The sequence below is a fragment of the Ovis canadensis genome, chromosome 14 (genome assembly GCF_042477335.2).
Source record: "Ovis canadensis isolate MfBH-ARS-UI-01 breed Bighorn chromosome 14, ARS-UI_OviCan_v2, whole genome shotgun sequence".
Lineage (NCBI taxonomy): Eukaryota > Metazoa > Chordata > Mammalia > Artiodactyla > Bovidae > Ovis > Ovis canadensis.
In genome coordinates, this window is record NC_091258.1 from 70,084,563 (window position 1) to 70,107,656 (window position 23,094).

The window sequence follows — 23,094 nt, forward strand, 5'->3', positions numbered from 1 at the left end:
CTGCAGCACGCCAGGCCTCCCTGTCCATCACCAACTCCCGGAGTTTACCCAATCTCATGTCGAGTCGGTGGTGCCCTCCAACCATCTCATCCTCTGTCTTCCCCTCCTCCTCCTGCCCTCAGTCTTTCCCTTGGAGACTGCACGCGCGGTTTCACAGCCAGCAGAGGTCTTCCCTGTCCACCCTACTTAAATGTTTGACATGACTGATCGATCAATTTATCACCATCTGAAATACTACATATTCTACTGATTTTTTCTTTTTGGGCCTCTCCCGTGAGGGCAGGCTTTTGTTTTGTTCATTGCTGTCACAAATTGAGTGGTCTATAAATATTTACAGGATGAATGAATGGATGGACAGACACGTGAGTCTTCAGGTCATGGCATTTTTCCAGTGTTCATATAGGACCTTTAGGTTTCTGCCAGACTGTTTCTCTCACCCTTGGATCCAGGCTGGCTGGGGCCAGAGGGACCGGTGCGTGTGTGCGTGTGTGTGCGCGCGCGTGTGTGTGTGTGTGTGTGTGTGTGTGTGTGTCGGGGAGGGGGCAGGCGGGGAGAGGGAGGAGGAGACTGCGGAGTTCACCAAGGCTGCGGGAAGGAAACAGATTTGCTCTAAGGGGCCGGCCACCTATGCACGGTGTGGTCACAGTGACCTCTTGTGGCTGGAGCTGAGAACAGCGTCTTCCTCAGCTCCTAGAGGCCCTCTGGTCCCATTGGCGACAGAACTGTGGTTGAGTCTCAATGGAGATGGACTGTAAGCGTAACATACACACAGGATTTTGAATCCTTAGTATATAAAAAAAAAGGTTAAAGGTTAAATTTCTCAAGGTTTAGGGATTAGATTTGATAGAGTGCCTGAAGAACTACAGATGGAGGTTCGTGACATTGTACAGGAGGCAGGGATCAAGACCATCCCCAAGAAAAAGAAACGTAAAAAGGCAAAATGGCTGTCAGAGGAGGCCTTACAAATAGCTGTGAAGAGCTAAAGGCACAGGAGAAAAGGAAAGATATACCCATTTGAGTGCAGAGTTCCAAAGAACAGCAAGGAAGAGATAAGAAAGCCTTCCTCAGTGATCAATGCAAAGAAATAGAGGAAAACAATAGAATGGGAAAGACTAGAGAGCTCTTCAAGAAAATTGGAGATACCAAGGAAACATTTCATGCAAAGATGGGCACAATAAAGGACAGAATAGTGTGGACCTAACAGAAACAGAGGATATTAAGAAGAGGTGGCAAGAATACACAGAAGAACTATACAGAAAAGCTCTTCATGACCAAGATAATCATGATGATGTGATCACTCACCTAGAGCCAGACATCCTGGAATGCGAAGTCAAGTGGGCCTTAGGAACTATCGCTATGAACAGAGCTAGCGGACGTGATGCAATTCCAGTAGAGCTATTGCAAATCTTGTGAAAGTGCTGCACTCAATATGTCAGCAAATTTGGAAAACTCAACAGTGGCCACAGGACTGGAAAAGGTCAGTTTTCATTCAAATCCCAAAGAAAGGCAATACCAAAGAATGCTCAAACTACCGCACAATTGCACTCATCTCACACGCTAGTAAAGTAATGCTCAAAATTATCCAAGTCAGGCTTCAACAGTATGTGAACTGTGAACCTCCAGATATCAAGCTGGATTTAGAAAAGGCAGAGGAACCAGAGATGAAATTGCCAACATCTGTTGGATCATCGAAAAAGCAAGAGAATTCCAGAAAAACATTTACTTCTGCTTTATTGACTATGCCAAAGCCTTTGACTATGTGGATCACAGTAAACTGTGGAAAATTCTGAAAGAGATGGCAATACCAGACCACCTGATCTACCTCCTGAGAAACCTGTATGCAGGTCAGGAAGCAACAGTTAGAACTGGACACGGAACAACAGACTGGTTCCAAATAGGAAAAGGCTGTATATTGTAACCCTGCTTAGTTAACTTATATGCAGAGTACATCATGAAAAATGCTGGGCTGGATGAAGCAAAAGCTGGAATCAAGATTGCTGGGAGAAATATCAATAACCTCAGATATGCAGATGACACAGCCTTTTATGGCAGAAAGCGAAGAAGAACTAAAGAGCCTCTTGATGAAAGTGAAAGAGGAGAGTGAAAAAGTTGGTTTAAAACTCAACATTGAGAAAACTAAGATCATGGCATATGGTCCTGTCAGGAAGCATTTAACAGGAGGCTTCCTGTGTGCTATTTTGGATCTGTCAGGAATTCTCTGTTCCTTATTAATTCCTGAATATTCAGGAATTAAGAGGAGAAGCAAGCCTCTCCCTGGGGCTGAGGAATCCAGGCATTTCCTTCATTAGTTTTTCTATATGGTGATAAGTACCCTCTTCCTTTTTATAAACCATATGGTAAAAGTATTATTCACAACTCTCTCTCTAATATGGATCGCCTATGTTTTCTAAGTCTGGAATTTTAACCTTTATCTTTGCTGAGAATAACTACAGTATATATGCCCACACCATGTTGATGAAAACACCTTTGCTCCATCAGAGCTTTGGTCCCCACGTCTTGCTTTCTCTCTCTCTCAGGCTATTTCTTTGGAGCGCAGAGGCTCTCTGAGTTCACTTTCCTGCCTGGGCTTCTAAGACCCTCTTGAGAAGGTGCCCTGTGGCTTCAGCCCATCGAGGGCGGGGGGGGGGGGGGGGCGTGGGGGGGGGTGGGGCCTGAGGCACCTGTGAACAGAGCAAGCCCCGTGCAGGGGCTTTATTGGCTTTCTGCGTAAACCAAGGAATACCAGCCTCTTTCTCTCTCCCTTACTTTCTTATCAGTCAACTCCGGACCACCAGGTTCTGGTCCATTAAAGTGGTGGTCCCATCACTTTATGGTAAATAGATGGGGAAACAGTGGCAGACTTTATTTTTGGGGGCTCCAAAGTCACTGCAGATGGTAACTGCAGCCATGAAATTAAAAGACACTTGCTCCTTGGAAGAAAAGTTATGACCCACCTAGACAGCATATTAAAAAGCAGAGACACTCCTTTGCCAACAAAGGTCCATCTAGTCAAGGCTATGGTTTTTCTAGTAGTCATGTATGGATGTGAGAATTGGACCATAAAGAAAGCTGAGCACCGAAGAATTAATGCTTTGGAACTGTGGTGTTGGAGAAGAATCTTGAGAGTCCCTTGGACAGTCCTTCCCTTCATTGGAAGGACAGATGCGGAAGGTTAAACTTCAATACTTTGGCCACCTGATGTGAAGAACTGACTCATCTGAAAATACCCTGATGGCCGGAGAAGGGGACGACAGAGGATGAGATGGTTGGATGGCATCACCGACTCCGGGAGCTGGTGATGGATAGGGAGGTCTGGCGTACTGCAGTCCATGGGGTCGCAAAGAGTCAGACACGACTGAGTGACTGAACTGACACATTAAAATGGTAATATTTTGGATATTTGTTGTTGTTCAGTTGCTAAGTCATGTATGACTCTTTATGACCGCATGGACTGCATCACACCAGGCCCCCCTGTCCATCACCATCTCCCAGACTTTGCTCAAACTCATGTCCATTGAGTTGGTGATGCCATCCAACCACCTCATCCTCTGTTACCCTCCTTCTCCTCCTGCCCTCAATTTTTTCCAGCATCAGGGTCTTTTCCAGTGAGTCAGCTCTTCATATCATGTGGCCAAAGTATTGGAGCTTCAGCTTCAGCACCAGCTCTTCCAATGAATATTCAGGACTGATTTCCTTTAGAATGGACTGGTTTGATCTCCTTGCAGTCCAAGGGACTCTCAAGAGTCTTCAACACCACGTTCAAAAATATCAGTTCTTCAGTGCTCAGCCTTCTTTATGGTCCAACTCTCACATCTATACATGACCACTGGAAAAACCATAGCTTTGATTCCATGGACTTATGTCAGCAAAGTGATGTCTCTACTTTTTAATACACCGTAATAAAATATATTATTAACATTTCACCTGTTTCCTCCCCTCCTTAAAAATATGGCTACACAAAATCTTTAAATTACATATATGGCTCATATTATTAATTATTAATTTCTGTTGGTTAGTGTTGCTCTAAACTACAACATAAGTCTAATCAACCACCCACTTCCTGATGTGAAGGGGGTAACTCAATTAAAGAAAAGTCCCTTGCCCAAAACCACAAGGTGAACCAGTGGCTGATCTGCAACAAGGGCCCAAGTCCCCTGGCTTCCAGCAGGCGGCACAGCAAAAAAGGTGAATAGCCCCAGCTTCTTCACTGATTTACTGCTGTGTGACCTTGGGAAGTCACTTCACATCTCTGAGCCCAAAATTCACCATTTGTAAAAATAGGGATCAAAACACAGTCTATCCTATCACTGAGCTTAACGCAAGGAAGGAGTGCTCCGCAAGGGCCTGGCAAATGACAACTGGGAAATGGGCTCCTGCCTAAGCGAGACGTGGCAGGACCTGTGCTGGCTACTACTGCATCTCAACTCTTGCTGTTCTCCTCCCTGCCCACTCTGCTCTGGCCACGCCACCTGGCTGTTGTTTCCTGGACTTACCAACTTTATTCCCACCCTTGGGCTGTTGTATCAGCAGTTCCTTCTGCCTGGAAAGTTCTTTCCCAAGATAGCTTTATGATTTTTTTTTGGCTGCCTTCAGTCTTAATTAGGATCTTTTGTTGCAGCCCAAAGACTCTCTAGTTGTGGTGGGTGGGCTCAGTAGTTGCAGTGCGGGTAGATCTTAGTTCCCACACGAGGGGTCAAACCTGTGTCTCCTGCATTGGAAGGCAGAGTCTTAACCACTGGACCACCAGGAAAGTCCCGATAGCTTTATGATTCACTCAGGTCTCTGCTCAAATGCAACCTCCTCAAAAGGCCATGCCCTGACCCCTATGGACACTGGCACTCTCTCTCTCTCTAATCCTGCTTTATTTTTATTTGTTGTGTTAATCACTGTCTAACATTATATATTCACTGACTTACTGTCTGTTTCTCCTGGACTGTGAACCTCATGGCAGCCGGGGGTTTTGTCCTTTGCTCACTGCAGTATTCCTAGCCCTTGGCACATGGGGCACAGATGAAGCGCTCAATACGTGTTTGTTGAACGAATAATTAACCTAATGCTCGATTAATTCACAGGGGACTCCGAGCATGTGTTCCCGGCCCTCCAGCCCAATCTAAACAGGAAAAGAGAGACCCAAAGAGTGAGGATGGCCAGAGGACAGGACCCAGCGGCTGGGGTTTGGGAGACTCCCAATGTCCTGGGCTGGGCAGGGTGGGAGGAGATTCAGGAACGCTTCCAGGAGGCCCCTGGAGGATGTGAGCAGAAAGATGGGAAAGGAGGGCATTTCTAAAAAAGGAGCAGTCCAGCAAAACTTGGAGGTGGGACTGAGGACACCAAGCCTCCTCAGGAATCAGGCAGGCAGTTTCCGAGCCTCACGCCTGTCTGGATCGGCAGGGCAGCAACCCCGAAATCGAGCGCCCCCTGGTGGCGAGACCTTAGTGTGAACAGCCAAGTCGGACACATTTATTGAGCGCTTTATCATTCACAACAGTGCTTTGGTGCGAGGCCTTGATTCCATTTTCAGGGGAGCAAATGGAAGATTCGAGAGGTTAAGTCACTGACCCAAGCTCACCCAGCTCTGCCTCTGGAACCCGAAGTCTGGAGAGCCGCCCCAGTTGCTCTTCATCCATCAGAGATTCAGGTGGTAGTGGGGATAAGGACTAATTCCACCGTCTTGAAGAGCCCCAGGTGGACCTGGGCGTGAGTCCCCAGGTGGGGCTCCAGAGAGGTGACCTCAGGCCAGTGATGGGCCTCGGGCTACAGCCAATGAGATCGTGGTGCGAGTGAAATGAGATGGCCCAGCGCCTGCAGGACACACAGCGCTCACACAGAAACACCACGAGTGCTGTAACTGACATGTTCATCCAGCTGCCTGGTTGTGCTTAGCCTACTACAGGCAAACACGAACATCAGGCGGGAAGTAGGCGATCGAGAAGGGTTAGCGCTATCTGAGCACGTCCAGAACCCCACAGAGGTACAGGCAAGCAGCCCCCTAAGTCCTGCTCGCTCAGGAATGGAAGGTCGTTTAGTGCTCCCCTCCCTGAGGCGCAGGAGTCCCCGGGCCCCAGCCCCAGGAGCCCAGAGCCCCAGCGTCTGCAGGATCGCAGGTAACAGGTTCCGTCTCTCTCCCAGCTGCACACGAAGCCCGGGCTCAGGTAACGCGGGTTCATTCCGTGTCATTTACAGGCGGTCCGCGCCCCCATGGCGCCAGATCCCCGCGGGGAACTGGAGTCTCTAGAAGTCGGGGACCGGCTCGGAAGTCGGCAGTCGGGACGGCTGCGGCTCCCGCGGCGGCCCCTCCTCGTCCAGCCCCCGGCGGCCCTTGCCGATGGCCAGGCGGGGCCGGCCGCGGTTCAGGCCGTCCAGGAGCGCGCAGGCCTGGCAGAGCGCGCGGCTGGCCAGCGCCCCGCAGCGGGAGCAGGCGCCGGGCGGCGGGGGCCGCGCGGCCGGGGCCAGCGCCAGGCGCTCGGCCGAGTGCACCAGGTCCAGCACCGCCGACGGCCGCGCCGCCTCCAGCATCTTGAGCAGGTCGCGCGCGTGGCCGCGGAAGGCCTCGGGCGCGTACACGCACTCCTCGGAGAAGTAGTCGAGGCGGCGGAAGTGCGCGTACAGCACCACCTCCTTCTGCGAGGCCAGCTGCAGCGGGCGGCAGCGCGGCAGGGCGCCCCCCTCGCCCGCGGAGCCCAGGCCCCCGCCCCGCGCCAGCCGGCCCGCGTCGCCCCGCAGGAAGTTCATGAGCACCGTCTCCGCCATGTCGTCCGCGTTGTGTCCTGGGAGAGGGGAGACAGGAGCCATGAGGAGGGGGCCGGGGCTGGCGGGGCCGCGGGAGGAGACCCCGGGGCACCGCGGGACGGCCTCGGGGAGGCTGCGGGGGGACCCGGCCAGAAACGAGAGGGCCACGCCCCCAGGCTCCCGTGGAGCAACCCGGGGTGCCTCACTTAACCCCTACTTATCGCAGACCAGGCCCTCTGCTAGCAAGTGAAAGTCCTTTAGGCTACAACTATCATTTCAGAGCCTCCCTCCTGGCGCAGTAGGTAAAGAATCTGCATGCAGGGCGGGAGACCTGGGTTTGATCCCTGCGTCGGGAAGACTGTCATTTCAGCCTCAATTAAAAGTGTACTTCAGGGAATTCCCTGGTGGTCCAGTAGTTAGGACCCTGTGCTTTGGATGCTGAGAGACGAGGTTCAATCCTTAGTTGGAGAACCAAGATCCCACAGGCCCAAGACACACCCCCCCCCTCAACAAAAACATGTACTTCAGACTTCATTTACTTCATTTACTCCGTCATTTAACGGAGATGGGAAAGAGGACTGTTGTAGTAAGCAGAATCCCCCACCCCCTCAACCCGAAAATATATTGGGTCCCATGGTGAAAGAGATAAAGATTGCGCATAGAATGAGGGTTACTAATCAGCTGATGTTAATATAGGGAGAGCAGCCTAGCTTTGCCAAGTGGGCCCCAGGGTAATGACAGGGGTCCTTAAAGGTAAAGAGTCAGGATGGAAGATGTGGGAACACAAGCAAGGTCAGACAATGCAAGATGAGGACTCAGCTGCTGGCTTTGAAGCTGGGGGAAGGAGGCCTCCAAGAGGTAGCCTCTAAAAACTGGAAGAGGCAAGAAAATGGACTTTTCAGTAGATTCTTCAGAGGAATGCCAACCAGTGAGACTTCTGCCTGAACTTTAATCTCCAGAACTGCAACCTAATACATTTGTGTTGTTTTTTTCTCATTTGTGTTGTTTTAAGCCATTGGATTTGTGGTGATTTGCTACAGCAGCCATAGAAAACTCATGGTTGTTGACACAAGTGCCTTTGATGGCACAGACTGCAATGTTTTGGTGTTATCTTTGTTTAGAGGGACCAGGGAGAAAGTAAGGGAATATTTACACAGCATTAAAAAAAAAAAGCACTGATTCTCACAACCATTCTCTCACCTGGACCACCCACAGCTGCCACCCTCCAGGCTCATCTCCTTTGCTCCGCCCTTGCCTCTCCAACCCAGGCTCCTCACCCCTGCCCTACCTACCCATTTCCCCATTGCTCAAAGGATCAGATGTTAACGCCTCACCATCAAAAGGGGAAAATGGATCTGAACTCCGCCCACTGCTCTGGTCTTCCTGGGGCCCCTCAAACTGGCCTGGGCACAGATGGTTCCCTCTGCCTGGAACAACCTCCACCCCGCTCAAACATCACCCCTCTTCACCTCCTCACCAGAGCCCCCGATCTCAAAAGCCCTCCCTCATCCCCTCTCTCCACACCATAAGGTCCTCTTTTTGCTCCATGTAATTTTCCCCAATGGCATTTATGATCGTTTATCTTTTTATATTTGGACTGTGCAAAAGGGCGGGCTTAGGTTTGTCCCGGGCATCGCTGTATTCTCAGCCACAGCCCGATGAGGATGTGAGCATATATAATATAAATGTGTGTAGTGCATACTCTATATGTTAATAACAGCTTGGAGCTGGCATTTAGTAGAAACCCAGTGGTTGTTTGTTGAAGGAATGGATGAGAGCGAGAGAAGAAAAGATAGTTGTGGAAAAGAAGAGGTGCCAACAAGAAAAAGAAGTTACGAGGCAGAGAGAGACTTTCCAGCGATAGAGATGGATTCTGAAGAGAGGCAGCTGGGGGCCATGAGACCAAGAGTATTCGAGACGATTAAAGATAAGCAAAGACTCAAAGACCTGATACCCAGAGACTAACTCCTGCCACTCGCTTCTCCCACCTCCCACCCTCCTTGCCAAGCTGTGCAGACCAAGAGAGCGGCCAAGACCCAAAGTCTTTGTGATGCCCAGCTCATCCCGTTTCCTCCTGCCCCCACCACCCTGGCAGTAACCTTCTGTACTTTCGGGCCCCATGCTAGAGCATGCGCACATCCCCTTCTCCACGTTCGGTTCTTTCCTCTAGGCCATTCATAGTCCCCATTACCACCCAGGCATGCACTCCAGCGCCCTTAAGGTGCCCTATACTACGCATGCGCCCCTCCCACCACGCCCCCTCTGGGCCGCGCCTGCGCTCACCGGTCACGACGTGCGTGGCTCCCACGAGGCGCGCCCCTTCCTCCAGAGCGCGGCGCCGCAGCACCCCGCAGAAGGTGCAGCAGGCTCTGCTGCGGCCGGAGCCAGCCGTGCTGCGGGCCACGGCGTCCATCGTCCAGCCCCCGAAGAGGTCCGCGTAGGCCACGACGGTGAGCGGGAGCTCCCAGAGCGCCGCCTGCCGCCGCACGGCTGCTAGCGCCGCATCCCGGTAGCCGCCGATGCCCTCGTCCACCGCCACGAGGTGCAGCGAGATGCCCAGGCGCGGGGCCAGCTCGCGCAGCACGTGCGCCAGCACCGTGGAGTCCTTGCCGCCCGAGGCGCCCACGGCCACCACGGCGCCAGGAGGCAGCAGGCGGCCCGCGACGACCGTGTGCAGCACCTCGGCCTCGAAGGCGGCGCAGAAGCAGGTGCCGCACAGCGCCTGGCCCGAGCGCGGACGGCGGAGGGCGGCGCGCGCCTTGTGGCAAGAGACGCACTGCGGGGCGGGCATCGTGGGGTCCTGGAGAGGCGGGAGGGGTCGGCTTCTCCTGGATGGGTGGAGAGGGGAGGCGGGTTACACGTGGATTCCGGATTACGGGTCGTTGCTTGCAGAGGGTAGTGTCCCTGCCGAGAATAGTGGCGACCAGGTAGGCTTCTTCCAGAGTAGTTGTAGTAGTTGGTAGTTTAGTCGCTAAGTCGTGTCCGACCCTTGCGACCCCTTGGACAGTAGCCTGCCAGGCTCCTCTGTCCATGGGATTCTCCAGGCAAGAATACTGGAGTGGGTTGCCATTTCCTTCTCCATCTTCCAGAGTAAGGGAGGGTTATATGTATACAGTTGACCCTTGAACAACGCGAGGATTGGGAGTACAACCAAATTCCACATAACTTTGCAGTTGGCCTTCCATATCTTCCCTGTTCCAAGTCCAAGGATTCAACTAAACTGTGGACGGTGTAGTATTGTATGTATTTATTGGGAAAAAAAATGTCTGAGTCTCAGTGGAGCAGTTCAAACTCATGTTGTTCAAGGGTCAACTGTTTGACTCTGGAAGGTTTAAGGAGGCTAGTGCCTCCAGGAAGGCTTCTTGGATTACATCCATTACACACCAAGGAGAGAGAAGTAGCTGGTTGGGGGTGAGGGGTGGAGGGGAGAGGGAGAGATAGGCAAGTTAGGTCAGATTCTGTTTGGAGGGATGGAGGTGCATATTAAGGACCCGTTTCACAGTCTCCAGGGAAGCCACCCCTCTTATAACCCTGATCAGAAGGACAGGTCGCTGACCTGGGCTTCCAGGGCTGCTCATAGAGCTTGGGGAGGGTCAGTGATCTAAGAACAGAAGGAGGCAAGGGGACTGCCAGCAGTTCTGTTAGAGGAAGGGGGATAAACAGGAAAGACCAACTGAATTTCACTTTGGTGGGGGTGGGATGCTGTCTCTAGGAATGGGTCCCGATTGTATCCTCTGAAAGGCAGGGCAGGTATCCTCTTGATAAAGCTTCTGTGGCTTTATCAAGAGATGGATCAGCCCATCTTTGACTCCTTCTGTTCCCCCCACCTCATTTCTCCCCACCCAGCCACGATTCCCTCTCTTCTTGGACCCACCTGCCAGGGGAACCCATAAGAACCCACCAGACTGAGTCCCTCCCCTCCAGGGCACCATCATCTCTGGGCTGGACTATCATAGTGCAGTAGCTTCTGAGCAGTTCATCCTGTTTCCAGGATTTCCCATAAAGTGTGGAATCATTTTATGTGACTCCCATGCTTACTGTCTATAACACCAGTTAGGTGCCAGTACAACTCAGCTGTCTGACAGGCATCGCAGAACCCAGATTCCTGATTCCCCTTCCCAAACCTGCTTCTCTCAGCTCTGTCCCTCCAGCTACTCAGGGCAGGAACTTTGTGTCCCAGGACACTGGGCTGCTTTCTCCATCCCTCTTAACTCTCCCTGTAGGTGATTCCAAATTGCAATGTAAGGTCCCAACCTTTCCTCCAAATGCCCCACTGAGAATGCACCTGGGGCATGTCCTCAAACCTCAAACCCCATACATCCAACTAGAACGGAGCAAATCCTGTTTGTAGCTTCAAAATAGACCCAGAAGCCCAACACTCCTTAGCATCTCCACAGCTGCGACCCTGGTCTGAACCATGTCTCTCTCCTGGATACTGCAGGAGGCTCCTCCTTAGTCTCCCTCCCCTCCCCTCCCCTCCTCTACACACGAAATTGTCCACAAAACTGCCCAGGGTCTTCTCTACATCCTCCCATGCATTTCACCTCACCCCTGCCTCCAGCTTGATTCTCCCTCGCTCTCCTCGTTTGCCTCCTGCTCAGCCTCTTTTGGAGACGCACCTTCATGGTTCCCAGGTCCTGCCCAACTAGTTTTCCTTGTGGGTGACTGAATCATGATGTCCATCAGGCTCGTCCTTCAAATGTCCCACTGAAGATACCCACTGGATCTCCAGAATCCTAGGTACCCAAACTCACCAGTCCCCTTCTCCCCACGGAGAAACCTGTTCTTGCCCAGTTGTTCACTGCTTGCTGAGAGTACCACATCTCCACCCAGCTCCTCCATAGGACAGGACATACAGTCACTCTGGACTCATCTCTCTTCTCCCCCTAAATCTACGATCACTAGGGCCCAGGAACCTGCCTCCTGAATGAGGAAGACTCTGCCAGGGAACGAGTCTGCAGATTTTCAGCAGCTCATAGGCCACGACACAGCTTTAATTTTAATTCTGAGAGAGATGGGAGTCATGGGAGGGTTCTGGGCAAAGGAGGCAAATGATCTGATTTAAGTTTTAAAAGTTTCCCTTTGGCTGCTATATGGGGAACAGACTGTGGCAGGGAGGGAGACCAGAGAGGAGGCTATGGCGATAGTCAGTGAGATGATGTTGGCCTGGACTGGGGTGCTGGCAGTGGCGATGACAAGAAAAGGTGGGGTTTTGGATCTGTTTTGATGGTACGGTCCATAGGACTTGCACAAGACTTGGATTGGGGTGGGGTCATGAGAAAAGAGAGGACTGAAGAATGATTTAGAGGCTTGGGCCTGAGCACCTGGGAGGATGATTGGAACATTTAGTTGTGGAGGAGGCTGACTAGAATTCCATTTTGGACACGTCAGATTTGAAATGTGTATTAAGCATCTTCCCTCGCAGATTTTATAGACCCCAGGCTGGCTCAGGCGCCCCCTCTGGGGTCGCAGAGCCCCTTGTATGCCTCCATCCCAACCGGATCATGACGCTACCCTTCGTGGTGACAGGCCTGTCTCCCTTCCCCTGTCCTGTGAGCTCACTACAGGCAGGGAGGGATAGGGTCTGCCTCAGCCACCACTGACTCCCCCTGCCTTCCAAGGGATTTGGCAAAGGATCGGGGTTCAGTAAAGATTTGTATGCTGAGGGAATAAGCGCTCCCAGAAGGCGGGGCCCAGACCCCAAGTGTGCCTCCGGATCGCAGCTTTGTCAGAATGATGGGTAGTGTGTAACATCATTCTATCAAGACAGGTTTCAGGACAGTGCAGGGACCTCCTGGAAGTATCCAGTTGGGGGTGAGGGCAGGAAAATGGTCGAATTTCCCCGAGCCCACCCGGGGGAGAGGGGTGGGCGGGCCAGAGACAGGCTGGACGGCACAGCCCACAGTGAGGATTCCGTGTAGGCCTCTGGGATACAAGCATTGGGACGTCAGAGGCGAATGTTATTACCCCCGGAGAGTTCCTCAACCTTCGCACGGCACCGCAACAAAGAGCGGGCGCCCAGGGGCCGACCAGCTCCGGGAGGAAATAACTTACCTGAGTAGAACGCGGTGCTGGATCGTCCAAACTGCCTAACACGCGGAACTCCTGTACGGAAGTGGCTCCGAGACTACGATTCCCACAAGGATTTGGGAGCTGTCTTGCCTACGGCTCCCATAGCCCCACGCGACGGCTCCATCTGAAGCCGCGGTGGTTACTGAGGCCCTCGGCCTACAACTCCCAGCAGTCCTTGCGGCCCCTTATTTCAATCTGCCCACTACTCCCAAAATCCACTGCGCTGTTCCTTCTGCGCCTGCGCATGGGCAACGGACGCGGCGCGCGTACTGTTAACTAGGGTAGTGAGCTGTCACCGTGCCGGACGCTTAAAAGGCGAAGTGGCTGCATTCGGATTATCTGCTTTTGTGGGATTACGATAGGCTTTTAGAAGGATTGTAGTGCACATTGGACTTGCCTGGTGGCTCAGACAGTAAAGCGTCTGCCTACAATGCGGGAGACCCGGTTTCAGTCCCTGGGTGGGGAAGATGCCCTGGAGAAGGAAATGGCAACCCAATCCAGTATTCTTGCCTGGAAAATCCCATGGACGGAGAAGCCTCGTAGGCTACAGTACACGGGGTCGCAAAGAGTCGGACACGACTGAGCGACTTCACTTTCACTTTCTTTCACAGAGCACATTATTTTTGCCCTTTGAGTTTGGGTCGCAGCCGTGTGAATCTCGTCCTCCACATTTTATTGGTAAAAGCAGTAATGAGCTCAATCCAGATTAAAGAGGAAGACGTAATAAATTTCATTGTGTAATAAATGAAGTTTATTACTATTTTGCCTTAAGGAAGTGGTGGGATTGTTTGGAGCTCTTTGGAAACTTGTACCTACAGCTGCTCGTCTGTCTGTCAGCTGCTCCCTCTATTTGATGATGGCGATTACCCCTTTCTGTCAGGCATGTTCAGAAAATGAAATGGGATCATACATGTTAAGGGATAGAACAAAGCTTTCACCTTACCCAGTGCTTGGACCAGTGTGTCAACAGCCTGGCATTTTCCAAAGAACATTCCTGAGGGTGGCCAGAAGGTCAAGGAAGATGAATAGAGATCTTCTTTTCCCTGGAGTCCCTCCTCCCAGGTAGACCTGGGCCCTTCCCGGCACGTCTAACATATTGTTGGCCCTCCTGAATCCAGACCAAGGGTCCTTGTTCTTTGTGGTCAACCTCCCCTCCCCCTCCCCAAGGCCGCAGACATTCTGAGTCAGCAACCAACTCCGAATCAGCACCACGGATAGCGGCATCGCCGTTTCTAGGGATCCCCAGAAACCAGAGAGAACCCAAGGGGTGCAGAGGTGGGGTTGGTCACAGAGAGAGCCCAGAACTTGCTAGCTGGTGGAGGATCCCCAGAACAGTGGGAGAGTGAGTGGGATTGGGAACATGGTACCTGAGCGTCCAGGGTCATCTGCAGAGCTCACATCACTTGTGAGACCCTGAAAGTCCCCACTATGTCTACTTGGCCTGTTCCTCTCTGAGAATTCACCCTTTAGTCCAGAGAAGCAAGAGACCCGCCCATCACATGCCTTTGTTTCCCCGCCACAGGCACTTCCCCCGTCTCATTGGAATTGTGGATGATCTGTCTCCCAACCAGATGTTGCTTTTCTCAAGGGCAAAGGTTGAATCTTTACTAAAAACCTAAAGGTACAGTGTAGATGGTTGATGAATGAATGAAATTTCTTCCCTCACCTCATGGTAAGCGTCGACAATTCTTTCCTCTCACATTAACATACACTTCCTATCACCCAGCCCAATGAACCCTAAGCCGTCAACTGATGAACTGACTTCCTGTGCAATTTACTTGCCCACTCTGGACCTCAGTGTCTTCTTCAGCAAACTGAATAAGTGGGGTTAAAAGTCCTCCTAAACTCTGATGGCTTGTGGTCAAAAGTTCCTCTTTCACCCACCATTGGATTCTCTGTGACTTCCCTCTGTCTCTTCTCTGATTTGTCTGTTTTTGTTTGCAAATTAGGGACCATGGGAAACAGCCCTTCTGAGCACTGAGATACTATAACTGCCCCTGCTAGGAGACAGTGAGTCGGTCAGGACAGAGGGGGCCCAAGAGGGGAATGGGGCTACAAGATGAGATATCAGCTGAAAATGCAAGAGTTGATGGTGTGGGCATGCCCATGTATGCGTATCCCCTGCATCTTCCCTTCTTAGTGATCACAGCACCAACCCTGCCCCAGGTTATGGGTAATGGTTCCACGAGAGGGGTGAGGGGTCTAAGATGGGCAGATGCATGAAGCTGAATGGAAGAAAACAGATGGATTTTTTTTCTCTTTATACCAAGTCTTAAGAAAAACAAGTGCAAAGCTTAGTACCAAAGGCAGCACGCTCGGATGATAAAGCTACAGAGAAAAGCAAGGAACCAGTTGGCATTAAAGTGAGGCTAGGGTCTTATTGGGGCTTTCCTAGTGGCTCAGAAATCAGGTAAAGAATCTGCCTGCAATGCAGGAGATGTTGGTTTGATCCCTGGGTCAGGAAGAACCCCTGGAAAAGGGCATGGCAACCTACTCCAGTATTCTCGCCTGGAGAATCCCATGAACAGAGGATCCTGATGGGCTACAGTCCATGGGGTGGGAAAGAGTTGGACACGGTTGAGCTAACACTTTCCCTTTTTTTTCACTTGGGGCTTATTGAGGGAAGTGGGTGTGTAGTGGGGAGGAGAAACAAGAAGGAGATCCTGAGGGGCCAGCAGCATTCTGTTTCTTGGATGGCACAGTGGTCATGGGGGCAGAGAAGTGGGAGGGACTACTGGGTTCATCCACAAGAGGGTCTCGGATCACTGAGATGGGGCCCTGGGCTGGAAGCAGCCCTTTCCCACAGCCTGGGAGAGGCCTCCTTCCTACCTGTGCTGTTTTCTTGGACAATGGTCACGGTCAAGTTCAGTGGAAAGTCTGTGACAGAGAGACATGGGGGACCCATGTCAGTAGCGAGGCCTCAGTGGACGTGGGCCCTGTGTCCTCAGAAGCTGCATAAATGGGGAAAGGATGGGGCAGGGGTCCTCCTGACTCCCTCCCAGGCCAAATTCTGGGACCCGATGTTTGAGGCCCATGACCCCTGTTATGGGTAATGGCTGCCCTCCAGACCCCTTCAGGGACCCGGGCGTCCTGGCCCAGCTCTCACAGGACACGTTGAGGTGGATGATCCTCGCTGTGCTCACTTCGGCTCCAGGCGAGGTCACCTGACAGGGGAGCTTGGTGCCGTGGGGTGAACACCAATGAGAGGGGGGTCCTGGGGCCCAGGGAGGTGGCAGCAACTGACGTCCAGGAGAAGATAGGGGGTGTGCTCACTTCACAGACCCAGGGCACAGAGCAGGTCAGGTTCCTGGGGGGGCCGGGCTCCAGCGTCCCAGAAATAAGGATGTGGGGTGTGTGGTTTAGGGCTGGTGAGGAGAGGGGGAGATGGAGTGATTAAAAGGGGGTTCGAGGTGTGACCCCCAGACAGCCTCAGGCTTTGGTCCATCACCTCCCTTGGGCCCCCCTCCTGCTTTACCCCAACCCCCATTTCTGAAGGAGAGTCTCATTCATTCTTGTTAATATTGATTCTGCTGCTGCTGCTGCTGAGTCGCTTCAGTCGTGTCCGACTCTTTGTGACCCCAGGGACTGCAGCCCACCAGGCTCCGTCGTCCCTGGGATTCTCCAGGCAAGAACACTGGAGTGGGCTGCCATTGCCTTCTCCAATGAATGAAAGTGAAAAGTGAAAGTGAAGTCGCTCAGTCATGTCCGACTCTTAGCGACCCCATGGACTGCAGCCCACCAGGCTCCTCCGTCTATGGGATTTGCCAGGCAAGATCTGTCCCCTACAAATTGGCACTTGCCATCTACCTCGACAAAGATAAAATCCTGAGCTGCTGTAGCTGCTGACCTTCGTTACCCTCTGAAAAGGGTTCAGGGTGGAGATCAGGAATGAGGTATCTGTGCTGTAGGAAAAACTGGCAGGACAGGTCTTCAGACAGTTAGCTATCTTCAGGAGATGATTTTATGAGCCCAATTCATGCATCTCCTTATGAAAAGCACCCAGTTCCTTCCTGGTGACGTCTGCTCCTCGTGACTAGCAGTAACCTTCACAAGGCAAGCAGAAACCTTCTTCAAAAAAATATGTGATTAATTAAAAAAATAAATGAAGTGGCAAAAAAAAAAAAGCTTACTTGCATGTTCCTAAGTTACATATATACTGACCTTTTGCCCTATCTCTTTGGAGCAGTTTCTTAGACCTAGAAAGGCTGTCTCCGGGGCTATAGTCCTCATTTTGCCCTGAATAAAGCTTAACTCACAACTCTCACATTGTGAATTTTTTTCAGTTTGACAATGGCATGTTTAAATATTTTTGATATGGTGGGTTAAATATAATACAATTTAAAGTAATTTCAGACTTCCTTAGTGGTCCAGTGGTTAAGAGTCCTGCCAATGCTGGGGACATGGGTTTGATCCCTCGGGAAACTAAGATTTCCACTCGGGAAACTAAGATCCCACATACCGTGGGACAACTAAACCCATGCACCACAACTCCTGAGTCTCTAGAGCCCTCGAGCCACAACTACGGAAGCCCCCACACCCTAGAACCCATGCTTTGCAACAAGAGAAGCCACCACAATGAGAATCCTACGCACAGCAGAGAAGAGTAGCCCCCGCTCACCACAACTAGAAAAAGCCTGCGTGCAGCAACGAAGACTCAGTGTAGCCAAAAATACGTAAATAAATAAAATTTAAAAGTAATTTCACCAAGTTGTTTTTCTATGGTGGCTATTAAGACTTTTAAAATTACATACGTGGCTTGTATTCTATTTATTTTGGACAGCATTACTCTAGAAGAAAACTTAGAAAAATATCTATGGATGTGCAAAGAATTCTTAAAGGACATCCAAAATACTATGCATAAAAATACATAAATTAGACTTCATTAAACACTTCTGTTCATCAAAGACAGAATTAAGAATATAAAAGGGAAGCTATAAGGTAGGAGAAAATCATATCTATCTATATCTTCTATCTATCAAGAGATCCCTGAAAGACAGGTTGAACTTACATATAAAGAATTAATGTTTTCAAAAAAGAAGCTGGGCCCCAAATGGAGTCATACCTGCTGAGCCCCATATCAGCAAACAACACTTATTACCTAACCTAATTGCAATTTCAGCCTCCCAAGGATATGACCTTTAACCAGTCAGTTTGTAATTTTCTGGTCAGCACTAGTGAGATGATGTTCCCTATAGATCTCTATCTCCCAAAGAAAGATGAGGTAATTCATTCTTCCCCGGTCCCTGCACCCTTCTGATATAAAAGACTTCCATTTTGCACATCTTTCTACTTGTTCAGTGAGATGTTGCCTGATTCATGAATAAGCAAATATCTAATTAGATATTTAAATCTGCTCAGTTGAATTTTACTTTTTACACCGATGACAACCTAATTTTTAAGTTGGGAAAAATGACTTGTTTATATATTTTTGTAAGAGAAGAGATCCAAATGACACATGAAAAAAATGCTGAAAAGATGCCAGAGAAGTGAAAATTGTAATCACAATAGATGTTCTATCAGAACTATTACAGTGGCTAAAATTTTAAAACCTAAGCATACCAAATGTTAGAGGGGATGTGGAGGAACTGGAACTCTTGTACATTTCTGAGTGTGCTCAGACTCTCAGTCATGTCAGCCTCTCTGTGACCCCATGGACTGTAGCCCACAAGGTTCCTCTGGCCATGGAATTTTCCAAGCAAGAATATTGGAGTAGGTTGCCATTTCCTACTCCCGAGATCTTCCCAAACCAGGGATTGAACCCGTGTTTCCTGCCTTGGCAGGCGGATTCTTGACAACTTACACCACCTGGGAAGCTACACATTTCTGGGGGCGGGGGTGTGTGTGGGAGGAATGTAAATAGTACAACTGCTTTGGAAGATGATGTGGCCGTTTTGTGTACAGTTAAGCATAATACATCCGTTCTATAACCCAACAATTCTACTCCTAGAAATTTACTCTGGAAGAATAAAAGCGAATATCCACACAAACACTTATATGTGCCTGTTTATAGCAGCATTATTTATAACGGCCCAAATGTGGAAATAACCCAAATAGTAGAAGAGAATGAATAACCAAAGTACGATATATCCATACAATGGAATACTAGTCCTCAAAAACAACAATAACAACAACAACACATGTAATGAGAATGAATTTTGAATACATGTTGAATGAAAGAAACCAGATGCAAAAGAATACATACCTTATCATTCCATTGATATGAAGCTCAGGAATAGGTAAAATTAATGTGTAGTAGCAGAAATTCCTCCTTCATGGATCGCAGCCTTGTCCTGGTGAAGGGGTTTGCATAACTCAATGAAGCTATGAGCCACAGCTCAGGGCCACCCAAGATGGACAAGTCATAGTGAAGAGTTCTGACAAAACGTGATCCACTGGAGAAGGAAATGCCAACCCCCTCCAGTAACCTTGCCTGGAAAATTTCGTGGACAGAGGAGCCTGGTGGACTCCTGTCCACGTGGCTGCAAATAGACACAACTGAGCACCCACAACTGACTTACAATATTATATCAGTTTCAAGTGTACAATAGAGTGATTTGACTTTTTTAATGGAGATATAGGTTTAGATATAGACGTAGAACACGTGCCCATCTCTGTCAATGGGAATACACAATGGTTAACTTGGGATGTGTTTGCGTGTGTTAGTCGCTGTAGTGTCCAACTCTCTGTGACCTCACAGACTCTGTAGCTCACCAGGCTTCTCTGTCCATGGAATTCTCCAGGCAAGAATACTGGAATGGATTGCCATTCCCTTCTCCAGAGGAATTTCCCAACCTAGGGGACAAATCCCCGTCTTCTGCACTGCAGGCAGATTCTTTACCTTTGAGCTACAGGGAAGTCTGTATCGTGAAAGTGAAAGTCACTCAGTCATATCAGACTTTTTGCGACCCCATGGACTGTATACTTCGTGGAATTCTCCAGGCCAGAATACTGAAGTGGGTAGCCTTTTCCTTCTCCAGCGGCTCTTCCCAACCCAGGAATCGAACCAGGTCTCTTGCATCTTACAGGCGGATTCTTTACCGACTGAGCTATGAGGGAAGCCTGTGAGGGATGTGTTTAGTTTTTTATTATTTGCATCAGGCGATTTTTGGAAATACCTGTGAATTTAATGCATCTTAATACATAGATATGACAGGCTGCGGTGCATGGGAGTGCAAAAATGTTGGACATGACTTAGTGACTAAACAACAACAATGGCGGTTAAATAATGGAGCACAGAGGCCGCATAAAAGGGGTTGGGATGTGTAGGGAGAGCATACAGACTTGGCAGCTAGATGCAATAGCAGGCACTTCTTTCCAATCAGACTCCACAGGGGAGGGAGCTGGGAGCCTGGGACAGGGGCAGACCATTCCCCTCTCAAATCTTGACAGTTTACATCCGAAAGAATTTTTCACGGCAGCTCACAGTCCCGATTCTCTCCTAACAAGGACCGGGATCCCTGTTGCCTCCTCCTCCTGAATCACTCTTCAAACAACCCTCCCAGCTTTTTCTGAGCTGCTCAGATGCAATCCTGGAATGACCTGTCCCCGGTGGGTGGATCCAGGGAGTGACAGGCAGAAAGCCCCGCCCACTCTTTTCCTTCTCCCTTCCTGCCCTCAGGATGAAAATAAAAAACCTCATCGCTCCTCCCAGAGGAAGGTCCTTGTTTATATGACATGGCTCGGCCACTGTCCTGCCCCACCCAGGACGCCTTCCGGGTTTGAACAGCACTATCCATAACCCCACACCCCCCAGTTGAGATCAGGTATTAATTCAAAGTTCCCCGAGGCGTTGTCACTTCTGAATCGGGCTGGGGAATGAACTGGGGTGTGGAAGATTGTCTGTGCCCTTGCTGGGTCCCAGCTGGGCGGTGGAGTCTGACAGTGGCTTTCTTCTAAAAAACTATCAGACACACATATGGCTTCCTGGGACATTTGCCAAGCACCTGGCCGGTGTGAGGCTCTGTGCCAGGTGTGCTGAAGGATCCTGAGGAATGCAAAGTGTCGTTCAGGTTATGGAGAAGAGAAACCAGGCTCAGAGAGGTTAGGCGGCTGCCTCGGGGTCACCCAGCTACTCAGGGCAGCACTGGGACTCATGTCCCTCCAGGGTTCTGAGGGTCTCTTCCTCATGGGCTCTTGTTGGGTCAGGCAACCAGCAGACCCCTTGGCCATGTGTTTCCGTGAAATAACCTCCTATGAGGACTTTTTGATTTTTATTGAAGAAACAGCAGCGAAGGACCTAGTGACTCGGGGACAGGCAGATACAGATGAGGAGATGAAGGCTAGAGGACCCCAAAATGGAAAAGGTCTAAAGCAACGGGCCCAGGAGACTGCCTTGTGTCCAGAAATGGCCCTAACTGCTTCATGAACCTTCAAACAGTCAGGTATTTCTTGAGAGCAGCGACCACCGCAGGGGCTCGCCTGGGCTTCCACACTCCCCTAGATCTGGCCAGGAGAGAGTCTCTCTTTTTCTTTCTCCCTCCCTCCTTTCTTTCTATTTTGTTATGGGGATGAGCAAATTTACTTAGATATTTTTGGACACGTGCATGAAGAGAGCTCAAGAAGAAGTTCCAGAAACGGCATTATGAGGTCTCAATAAACCATATGTTGTTTTAATTTTATTGGTTCTTATACTAAATATGAAAACAATGTATATACTTTGAGAAGGGGAAAAAACACTTCAGAGAATACAGTAAAGTGCAAAAAGGGAAATTTAGATAGCACCATTAAGAGTTAACAGTTTCTACAATTTGCACATAGACATTTATATATATATGGAGATACATATGGTATATCTATATGTCGATATTGTTGTTCGCTTGCCATGTCCCACTCTTTGCGCCACGGGCTGCAGCACACCAGGCTCCCCTGTCTTTCACAATCTCTCGGAGTTTGTGCAAACTCATGTCCATCGAGTCGACGATGCCATCCAACCATCTCACTGGATATATATAGCATATAGGTGTGTGTGTACACATACTGTACTATTGTATCTATATCAGTTAACTAATCTATACTCTTCACAACATGGTCCTATCAGATGCCGGTCTGTATTGTGCGATTCTAACTCGGCATCAAATTGTGAACATTTCGCACACCAGTGAGTCTCGTTGCCCAGCAGTTTCTAACCATGACATTCACCCAACATGCTCTGCGGCTGCATCTCTCTGTCACTGGCAATGCTGAGATGGGGCATCTTTGCAGCCTCTCTAATGGTCCCACAGGGTCTGGTTAAGGAAGGAGAGAAGTTGGAATCCAATTTACTGGTAGGGAAGAGGCGTGGGAATTAGAACCCCGAGCTCCGCGCATGCCCCGCCCCAGTCTACATCCCATTGGCTGGTTCTGATTGGCAGATGGAGTGGTCAGTGGCCACGTGCTCCTGGGGTTCCCCACCCTCCCACCACTGGGTCCTAGGAGCAGACTATAGACGTTCTCTGGGAGCCTCCACCTCCAGTCCCAGCGGGACTGGCCCGAGTCCCTTGCTTGACTGTCCCCTCCAGCCAGTCCCTGGGCCCCTTCCAGCCTAGCCCTTCCCTATGGGGACTCTCACTCCCGCTTCACCTCCTTGCCTGTCCGGTTTTATCCTCCAGGTCTGAGGCAGACAGTCATATAGACCAATTTTCCCTATGGAGAGAAATTAGGGAAGAAGTCAGATCTGGGATCCATAGGAAACTGTGAGAGTCCTGGGTAGATGAGGGATCAGCTTCTTCTTTCCAAGGCCCCGTACTCCTAAGAGAGATAATGAATCTGGGGGCTTACCCCTTACAATGAGTATCTCCAACATTTGCACAGTTTAATATTTCTGAAGTCTTAAGTTCGCTAGAGAGCAATGCTGTGGGGCAGGGGGGAGGGAAAACAGACCAGGTGTTCCTGGAAAAGATATAGGTACTACCTGGCTTGATTATTGATGATGATGAATTTCACACCTGTTTTATGCCAGGCCCTATGGTAGATCATGTAAAGAATTTGTCCTGAACTCACCAAACAGATACATAAGATATATTTTGTGGCTGAAAGAACAGGTGTTTGCAGAGGTTCCTGGGTAGCCACTTGCCTAAAGTCACACAACTTCTAGGTTCAAGTCTAAACTGCCTCCTTTTATGAAGCCCCTAGAGCGACTTCAGTTTCACTTTTCACTTCCATGCATTGGAGAAGGAAATGGCAACCCAATTTAGTGTTCTTGCCTGAGGAATCCCAGGGACAGAGGAGCCTGGTGGGCTGCCGTGTATGGGATCACACAGAGTTGGACACGACTGAAGTGACTTAGCAGCAGCAGCAGCAGAGTCCTAAGATCAG

At 50.1% G+C, this 23,094-nt stretch overlaps 1 protein-coding gene across 1 annotated transcript; it reads right to left on the reverse strand.

The window, feature by feature from the left end:
- Positions 1-5,438: 5,438 nt before the first annotated feature.
- LOC138419123 (cytoplasmic tRNA 2-thiolation protein 1-like) lies at positions 5,439-12,980 on the reverse strand. Its single transcript, XM_069551363.1, has 3 exons — positions 12,784-12,980; positions 9,013-9,557; positions 5,439-6,767 (listed from the first exon to the last, which is right to left on the reverse strand). Exons 2-3 carry the CDS (start codon positions 9,518-9,520, stop codon positions 6,232-6,234), a joined length of 1,044 nt encoding a protein of 347 aa, XP_069407464.1. The 5' UTR covers positions 9,521-9,557; positions 12,784-12,980; the 3' UTR covers positions 5,439-6,231.
- Positions 12,981-23,094: the final 10,114 nt, after the last annotated feature.